At 37.9% G+C, this 9747-nt stretch overlaps 1 protein-coding gene across 3 annotated transcripts; it reads left to right on the top strand.

The window, feature by feature from the left end:
- Positions 1-796: 796 nt before the first annotated feature.
- On the top strand, positions 797-9492 carry LOC137131962 (serine/arginine-rich splicing factor 11-like). 3 transcript variants are annotated; one of them, XM_067513895.1, is made up of 12 exons: positions 797-1154; positions 2061-2194; positions 5037-5146; positions 6396-6485; positions 6571-6617; positions 6706-6839; positions 7114-7195; positions 7342-7455; positions 7907-7996; positions 8205-8276; positions 8389-8566; positions 8731-9492. In XM_067513895.1, exons 1-12 carry the CDS (start codon positions 1033-1035, stop codon positions 8935-8937), a joined length of 1380 nt encoding a protein of 459 aa, XP_067369996.1. In that variant the 5' UTR covers positions 797-1032; the 3' UTR covers positions 8938-9492. The 3 variants fall into 3 exon arrangements, with proteins under 3 accessions (XP_067369996.1, XP_067369995.1, XP_067369997.1); XM_067513894.1 differs by having other exon boundaries at positions 8710-9492; XM_067513896.1 differs by lacking the exons at positions 797-1154; positions 2061-2194 and adding an exon at positions 4296-4761 and having other exon boundaries at positions 8710-9492.
- The last annotated feature ends 255 nt before the right edge of the window (positions 9493-9747 follow it).

Below are 9747 nucleotides of genomic sequence, written 5' to 3'. Positions count from 1 at the left end.
CAGGTTTGACAACACTGGACGATCTACAATTGGTTCTCACAGAAAACACAGTGTTTTACAAACAGGCTTTAGGTTTCCATACCACATTTGTATAAGCTGCATAAAATCAGATTTATGGTGAACACTAACAAACTTTCCCCTCCTTTTTTTCACACTGGTAGTTTCAAGATCAAACAACCAAGTGAATAATACATAAAATACTATTGTAATGCTCTGTTTTCATGTTTTAGCAAATAATTCTAACAAACTCTGCCAGTCAAACTCTGCTATGCTCTCATATCCCATAAATTCCTATAATTACGAATAGGCCACAGTATACCACTTAGTTGCTAATTACTTGAAGGCTTGACAGGTTTTAGGTTTTTCAAATAAAAAAACTCTATTTTGAATCTGACTTGTTTATTCTCAATGGCATTTTAAAAAGGCTTATTTGCACTAATTAGTTTGTATTTATTTGTTTATTTATTTTGTTTTGACAGTGAGTTTTCGGCTTTTCTTTGTTATTTATTATTATTCAATACATTTGCGGTTTGGATTGTTGGTCTGAAAAAAACATGCCAACTGAAGACATCATCGAGGGCTCTGACAATTTGTAATAATGGCATTTTGTACATCATATAGCTCAAACTATTAACTAAGTACAGAGTGAAAATGAACGTCAGTACAAAGTGAAAATGAACGGTGGTTCTGATGTAGAAAGGGTTGTCGGTACTTCTCCCATCACTAGTAACATCACTTAAAACATTTGGAGTTGCAGAAAACTCATAGCTACGAGCTGCACAAATTGCACTGAAGGCAGCGTCACTGCATCACGACAGTTACGACAGTGGCATTGTTGCTTCTTGTGCTCGGCTGTGGTCGCCTCGCCCGTGGCAAATACAAAGAACCGTCGATTTACAGGAACGATGCGAGATTTTTTAGTCGCCTAAACCTGCTTTTTTTCTCGTAAACGTTTCTCATTCCATCTTTTTTGGTTTTACATTCAGGCGCGTTGCTAGCACACAGCTAGCTAGCTTGCTAACGATCGCAAAAATGAATTCCAGCACGCACGTCATTCAGGTGACTAATGTCTCCCCGAGTACGACGTCCGAGCAAATGCGGACTCTGTTTGGATTTCTCGGAAACATAGAAGAGCTCAAACTGTTTCCACCTGAGTGAGTATTATCCGATATACGCAGAATACCTGTGTCTCACCGAGCTAGCTAGCGCAGCTTACAGTGGCCTTCCCATGAGGCCTGTAACGTCTAGTAGGCCTCAGTTCACGGAACGCTAATGCTTGCGCGGGTCTTTAGCCAGCAAAGGCACTAAAAGTGGAGACGGCTCTCATATTCCTTAAATATACAAAACTCAACTTAGCTGATATATTACCAAATTTTTGCAGTTCATACAAATAAAGAAAATGTATTAGTTTTGTTTATTTTGTGTTTTTAGAAATGTTCCATTTTAAGTGCTTTGAGAAATGTAGTGTCACTAAATGGTTAATTGACTAGTATCTAATTAAGCATTCGTTGAGCTCTAGCTGTAATCGTGAAGTGCTCAGCATTTGTGAACACTTAACAAATGCTTAACCTAAATTGAGTGAAATGAATGTAGATATCATAGCAGTGATTCACTACGCAATCCCCTTGGTAGTAAGAATTCCACCAGGACCTTTTGCAGTGAGGTATTTTTAATGTTCACTATAGTAGGAAATAATGTTTGTCTGCTTTGTATTTTCTTCTAATGAATTATGCCTGGCTACTGTACAGGTAGGAAATGTGATACAGATAATCCAATACACTGGCAGTTCAGTCACATTAGAGGCATCCAGAACAAAATCCAAGATAAATGGTCAAAGAATCTGTGATTGTCAGTATCTCCATGAGCCTAAACAAATTATGGGTCATTGTGGTGATAACAGAATTATAAGGAGATTTATTTTAAGATTATACTGTGTTGTACTAAGCAGAGGACTTAATATTAACTTACTTGCTTCTAGGACACAAAATGACCATCTGAAGAAGGCATGTTAGCTCTCCCTATTTGTATTCTTTGCACAACATATCTGTATTTTCTTCCAGTGACTCTCCCTTGCCTGTGACTTCACGTGTCTGTTTTGTAAAGTTCCATGAACCTGAGTCAGTGGGAGTCTCTCAACACCTGACGAACACAGTCTTCGTGGACAGAGCCTTGATTGTGGTCCCTTTTGCAGAAGGTGGGTTTCTGTTTTATTTTTGTCACTCACGTGGCTATCAATGAAACATACAGTACATCACAATGTGTAGGTGTATTTAATGTAATAGGAAAAACTATGACCCATTGTGAGTTTTTCTGACCAAGCAAAGGGTAATGTACATTTCTGTCCATGTCTTACAATCTAGCTGTAAACTTCTCTCTCTGTTATTTGTGTTGTGGTTTTCATAGTGGACAAGTCATTTGCAGAGAGCCCCTTCCTTGCTCGCTGAAAGTGGTCCACCAGGAGATTTGAAAAAATAATCGCACCAGACTCGCAAGCCCCCTTCTATCTCTTGTTCTGCAGTAAAACATTAACTATTTTTTTCTCTCTGTTCAAGGATCTTTTCTTTGAAAAAATTAGCTGCACAACTTTTAAGCAAAACCAGGGGGATAGGGAGAGGGTGCAAGGCAAGCTCAGTTCTTCTCATTGAAAATTTTAATATTTTTCAAATAAAATGTATAACATTAGCAGGTGTGCATCAAAGTAGGGATGCCCCGAGCAAATCTGTATTAAGACACAAAAAAATAAAATAAAACTGGTATTGATACTTAAGTTAGAACCAGTTTTGGAGCCTGTGCCAAAAAGCGAGTTCAAGGAAGTCTGCAGAAAGAGCCTGAAAGAGATGAGTAGCACCTTTAAACCTCAACTATTTTGTTTGACACCTAGATTTGACACCTTTTGTGACACCTACATTATTATCCACTAGGTGGTCAATAAACCAACTAAGATAGAATAAGAGGCTGTAGAAAAACATTAGAAATAAATTGGAGAATAGTACTTATAACTAAAGACATTATGATTGGTGTTTTAATTTATAATCACAGGAAATAACCTATATAAGATTCCAGTATGGATTAATATTGTGATCTCAGTTGCAGTTGATAAATGATGATCTTTCAGTTTGTTAGAAACTAGTAGTGACCCAAGAAAAAGTCTGAAACAAATACAATTATTTGACTGATTTACCATATATATTTGTTACATAGTTCTAAAATATCTTTAGTAGAACACTGTTTAAACTTGTGTATAAATTATTTTTGTGATGAGTAGCATATATTTAAGTTGCTTTGACGTTCTCACTCTACTGTTTTAATAAAACCGTATTAAACATTCACATAACGACAGGTATTAGCTAAATAGATCTATTTCTAGAGTCAGTTTTTGTCAGGCTTCGGTGGGAGTTGGCTGAGGTCACCAGGTATAAGTTTTCCAGTTCTAACAGGTGCAAAGCAACTACAAAGTGGGGAGATGCCACTCGGCCACAGTAAGAAGAGTCTAATCAACAAGTGAAAAGACCTGTGTGATTTGTACACAGTGCCACTGTATTACAAAGAAAAATCTAAAAACTGAGTCAGGCTGATAATCACTGAAGTTGGGAACAAAAAGAAATGTTCGGGACGTCCCTACTTCAGGCACAAAGCATTTAAGGTAGAATACCTGATCAGCTGTGCATGCTAGACTAGATTTCCATGGTGTGTGCCATTAGCTACAATTACTTTTCTTAGATGGTGTGAAACTTAATTGGCATATAATTTGGTAATTAATTTTCATAAGCACACAAGCACCTTTAGCTTTTACTTGCTCCATGTGCCAAAAGCCTTGTGTTATTTGTATTCTGTGCATTTGTATTACTAAATTTTAACAAACACACAGATAAAAAGTACTATTAAGCTTCTGCTTGATGTCGCTTTTTTATTGACCCTCTCCACACATGACTCTGAAAGAGTTGAGTGAATCTCACCTTTAACAGTGGTGTTTCTTTTGTTGTTGTGTTTTACAGTTCTTTTTCCTGGTTCAGCCAGCCCTATATACCAGGCCCTGCTGAAAATGCCACCAACAGTTTTGTCTTCTGCAGCCTTATCCTGTTTCTCAAGTGTCTTTTCTGTTGTGTGTGTGTATGTGCGTGTGCGCATGGGTGTGTGTTTGTCTCTCTCTCTCTCTCTCCCCCTATTAAAATGTAAAAAAAAAAAATGTCAGATGAAAAATAGCCTGTTTCAGATTGCCATGGATGATCATCTCCATAAGTTATTCCCTTTGATTTTACTGTTTCGTTTTTCTTCAGCATTGGGTACATTGTTTTAATGATTTTTACCATGGCTTTTGCTGGCATTAGCCCATAACTGTTTAGTGCAGATAATCTTGGACAGTGTTTGTTTTATTTTTATTTATTTTATTTTTTGTGACATACCATTGTCTAAAGGTTAGCAGTACTTTAGCTTGTTAGCAACACTTTATCTGGTTGCCAAGTAATTTTTTGTGGTGGGATTGTACAAAGTAACCACCAACAATTGCTCAGAAAAGGTAAAATGACTGAACCTTTTCTGTTTTTCTATTGGTAATGGTAAGTGATATTGAAATGTACCCTTGTCTGCACCCAAATCATGAACTTTGTTTTCTGTATCTCAATGTTTTTGTGTGCTTTATAGCGAAGCAGCCGGCGCGAGTCGCTTGTTCATAAAACATCTAATGAAAGTTGAGAGCACATCCCACGGGACAACTGGCTGTGCTTGCTTACGTTTGGTTCATGACTTAAAAAACAAGTACAGGTGATAAAATCTTGGCAGTGTTGACCACAGTGTGTATTGTGACTTTTAAACTCATAGCTGCTAATCCTAAAATCATACTTTCACAAAACAAGTCAGGAATCAAGATTTACAGACAAGACAAAAAGTGGATTTTTTTTTTTTTTTTTTAATAATTTTTTATTTATTTATTTTTTTTACTTCAGAGTAGTTAGACTGAGGTGGCTTGTCTGCAAGTCTTGTCTGAGTGTTTGCTGATGTTAGCTTGGAGCATGCTCTGAAATGTTGTTTTTCTCCAGGAGTCATTCCTGATGAATCTAAAGCTATGTCGCTGCTGGCTCCAGCCAATGCTGTGGCAGGAATGATGCCTGGTGGAGGCCTGCTTCCAACACCCAATCCTCTGGCCACAGTGAGTTCTTTTAGTCTTAAAATCGTTGGAATCTTTAAATCTGTTTATTTGAGATGTTGTCAACATTTTCACACTTTGCTGCTGACTATTTTCAATTTGATTTAGATAATTTTTTATATCATCTGGGCAGCATTCATTTAAATAACCTCTAAAACCAATCCATGCTGTTTGTATGTAGAAGATATGTCAATCGAGAAGTCAATATTTCCTAACTTTTTTTTTTCGTTGTTGTTAAAAGAAGCTCTATGATGGTGTGTCTACATACAAAAGCCTGTAACCTTGAGTTAGCTTACAAACAGCAACATGGCAAACACAATAGATCATGAAGCAAAGGTACTTTAGGTGTAGGATTTTCTTATGGAAGTCTTTTTGAAGTAAAATGTAATCTGCTAAAATAAATGTTTTTTGTTGTTGTTTTTTTACTCTATATGATGAGCAGTCTCGGTGTGAAAGGAGGATGAGAAGTACTTGACTTTTAGACCAGTTGGGACTGAACATGTTACACTACATTTCTTTCATAATGGAGTGTTTCCTAATCGAAATTAACGGTGTCCTGTTGTCCCCGCGACCGTAAAGATGACACCTGGGGCATACTAAGATTTGGGAATTGGCACAATAATGAAAATTACCTTGCAGTGCACATTTTTTTTCTAAAAAAGTTAAGTAGCCTGCAAATATAAATTTAATGTTCTGACTTTATATCAATTCTTCAAAACACCAATAAGATTAGCGAATATGAAAATTCTGGTTGTCACTGAGACAGCAGCCCCCACACTCCTAAACCATGCAAGACCCTGTAGCTGTCAGCAGAGAGTCTCCACCACCCAGCAGAAGGAGGATGATGGGGATGAGTGATAGTGACTGATTTCATGTAAATTCTACCTAGACTTCACCCAGTTTCCATTTAAGGGAGATATAATTGAGGCCATAATTAGCTCTGCTGGTATAGCTGTGAATGGATGGATTTCTACTCATTTGTAAGTTTATTAGACTTAGTCTATGCCAGCTATCCTGTAGTTAATCCTCCTTCATGAATGTGATAATATTGAATTTTTGTTCAGACTTGGAGAGGAGTATTCTGTGCTGCTGTTGTACTAAAGTGCAGACAGATGATTTTATTTAGAGTTGACAAAATATTGGGAAAAAATATTTTAAGTATTTCTTATATAAGGATCTGCAGATGTAGCTACAGAAACAAGTTAAAGTTGGAAGTGGGTTATTTCATAGATGTGTGTGACTCATATTTCAGATGGGGGCAACACCATTTGGAGGTCTTGGAGCTCCAAACATGGAGCAGCTAGCTGCCATGGGACTACCAGGGCCTAACATGAACCCACAGGTGAGTACCTCATCAGTCACATTGGTAGTTGCAGCGTAGTCAAACAAAATAGTTGCTGTTTCAAGGTGCTACTCATCTCTTTCAGGCTCTTTCTGCTGACTTCCTGAAGCTAATGCAGTCCATGGACCCCAAGTAAGAAACAATGCATCTCATGTATGCTGTCCAGTCTAAATATGCCTTGTCCTAAATATAAAGTCTAAATAATTGATTGTACCTGCAGATTGAATCAATTAGCAGCCGGACTGAACTTGAATCCAGGGCTAAAAACTGACGCCTCCAATAAGGAGATTGAAGAGGCCATGAAGAGAGTCAGAGAGGCCCAGTCTTTGATTTCTGCTGCCATTGAACCGGGAAGTGAGTTGTCTTTCTGAATCTCCTTTACAGAAACCTTTGGGAACGTTGTGGGACTGTGTCAATGATAATGTAGGATACTGGATTGGCCCTAGGCAGCATGTTTTATTTGGCACCTTTAAATATAAAGCATGAAAATGCTGCAGATTTTTGTTTTTATTTATACATTTATTTTTTAATGATGTATAGGCATTACATTTAGTCGATGTCAAATATTTGTTTGATCACATTAGATATAAGCCTCTACTACATTTAAACTTTGCCTTTGTTCACGTAGATAAGAAAGATGACAAGCGCAAACATTCCCGCTCCCGTTCGCGGTCCCGACGCAGGCGATCTAGATCTCGCTCAAGACACAGGTAAAGACACCTGCATAACAAATTCTGTCACTGCACTAATAATTCCAAGTGTGAGAGCAAATTATAGACTGTGTTCACATACAAAACATGATCAATAAATCCAACTGTGTAATTTTAAAAAATCTGTTTAATTCCAATTTTGGTAGACGCTCAAAGAGCAGGTCTCGCCGGAGGTCCCATTCAAGGAGTAGGAGGAGGTCTAAGAGCCCTCGAAGGAGGAGGTCTCACTCCCGGGATAGAAGTCGCCGCAGTAGATCTAGGTCAGAATATTAAATCTTTTACGGATGTACTGATACCAGTATCGAGTCATATACTGTCCTTGTGTGCTAGCACTCGTACTCAGGAAACATTACAGATACCACATTCCGCTTAACCTGAAGCTGTAAACTAGAAATCTGTGAGAGTTGGGGGAAACAGTCTTTAAGTCTTAGTCTTCAGTTACTGTTTGGACCAGCAGTATCTACCAGTGTCTCTCATCAGCTTGACTGTAGTGGATTAATGAGGATTGTCTGTCGAGCAAATCACACCAGAAGTTGTAAAATTCCATATTTATGCTATCTCTATCCACTTTGTAGTGTGTGTGCTAAATCTCGTTTTGTAACTTATACCTGTTAAAGCAGGTTAGCTGTATAACACAGTGAACTTGTAGTCAGTTTCCTATGTAGTGCTGTGGGTTGCTTATGTTGTTGGCCTTGCCTGTGTCTTCATCAGGGACAGGAGAAAGGAGGAAAAGTCTAAGAAAAGGTCAAAGACTCCTCCCAAAAGCTACAGCAGTGCCCGAAGGTCTCGAAGCATTAGTCGGTGAGTGGTTTGAGCGGTAATACAAAAAAAAGCCATTCATAATATGTACCATTCCTTTAAATTTATGTGTTTAAAGCAATACAATGTATGTATAGTTTGGGTGCCAGTGTTAAAATTTAATATAGACATGCTAACTTTAATAAAGGAATAAGTTATTTTTTTTATTTTGTTAGATTTTTGACTTTTATTTTTAAATTGTGACTCTCAGTAGGCACAGGCGAAGCCGGAGTGCATCTCGTTCCCCAAGGAGGAAGCTCTCCAGGTCTCCATCGCTCAGACGGTGAGTTGTCATGTTCGATGCCTCTACTTAACATACAGTAACTACAACCTTTAGTAAAGCAGCTAAACATCATGATGGTGTGTGTGTGTGTGTATATATGCAATGGTCACAGCCACAAGAAAGAAAAGAAGAAGGACAAGGATCGTGAGAAGGACCGGGACAGAGAAAGGAGGGAGGTCAGGGACCGGAGCAGAGACGAACGAGAACGCTCCACCAGTAAGAAGAAAAAGAGCAAAGACAAGGAGCGGGATCGAGACCGCAAGTCTGACAGTGAGAAAGGAGATGTTAAGGTATGTTCAGGGATGGAAATATTTTAAAATATTTTGTTACATAAATATTGTAGTAGGTGAATTTATTCTGATTTTTATATTTCAAAGAAGGCATTACCCAATAACTAATTCCAAAATGTTTACCTTCTTTCAATATCACTTAGTACTTTAATGCTGTCACACAGGTGACCAGGGATTACGATGAAGAGGAACAAGGTTATGACAGTGAAAAGGAAGGAGAGGAGGAGGATGATGAAAGGAAGAGTGATTCAGACTCCATCTCATCACCCAAAGGCCAGGAGGAGATGGAAAGATCCGAAGGCCAAATCCCCAAAAAGTCCCGACTGAATGGAGATGATCACCATCAGGAAGACATGGAGATGAGTGATTAAGAACGTTCCAGAGCCGGGACCAGTTTGCGTTGTCCTTCCACTGTCCTCTTTTATATTTTTAATATAGACTACAACATGTCTGTGCCTGATCGGAGTTAAAATGATTTGTTGTCTTAACTGTAGAAGCATTGGGGAGGGGTTGTAGAGGGGGAAAAAAGGCCAAATGATTTTTGTAAAGTTAAGAAAACGAAGACTAAAAATATAAAAACATGGGACATTATTTTAAATTGTCATTGCTGTTTTTTTCCTCTTTTTGTTGTCTGACAGTAGAATATACAGCATTTTCAGGTTAAATGCTGTATTTGTAAATATTTTACTGGTCAGGATTTAGTTATTTTCCTCAGACTGTTAGTCACAACCCAGCACCAGCTTCATGTTTGTTTCTGTTGCTGAACCAGTTAGCTTCAACTGTAATGCACTCAGTCGTGTTTCAGCTGACCTTCCTATTTACAACCTTTATAAATGTACACTGTAGATTGAAATGTGTTGTTGCAAGAAATCCTTTGTCTGCAATAGGTTTTCCAAAAGAAACTAATAAAATTGGGTTAAACTGTTGACTTGTCACTTAAACAAAATGTCTAAACCAAAGGTTATACATTTATGTAGTTCAATGATGTAGTTGGTCGATGCAAACTCTGCAGAAGTAAAGATGCTGCACTTTAAATGGTGATTTTTACAGTGGTTCAACAAATGCAAGGACACAAAACAAGCATTAAAATCAATTTAATGCTTGTTACATGCATAATGTAGGGACATTTGTAAAATGTGGCCATATCGGTTTAGAAGTTACCACTTAAAAGATTAAGAATG

Source organism: Channa argus, chromosome 8 (genome assembly GCF_033026475.1).
Source record: "Channa argus isolate prfri chromosome 8, Channa argus male v1.0, whole genome shotgun sequence".
In the NCBI taxonomy this organism is placed as follows: Eukaryota; Metazoa; Chordata; class Actinopteri; order Anabantiformes; family Channidae; genus Channa; species Channa argus.
This window is presented reverse-complemented; position numbering and strand designations above follow the sequence as displayed.

Coding starts and splice junctions, on each gene's coding strand:
- LOC137131962 (XM_067513894.1), top strand. CDS start 1,033: ATGAATTCCAGCACGCACGTCATTCAGGTGACTAATGTCTCCCCGAGT. Junction 5,147..6,395: donor CACCCAATCCTCTGGCCACA/GTGAGTTCTTTT, acceptor CTCATATTTCAG/ATGGGGGCAACACCATTTGG. Junction 7,196..7,341: donor AGATCTCGCTCAAGACACAG/GTAAAGACACCT, acceptor CAATTTTGGTAG/ACGCTCAAAGAGCAGGTCTC.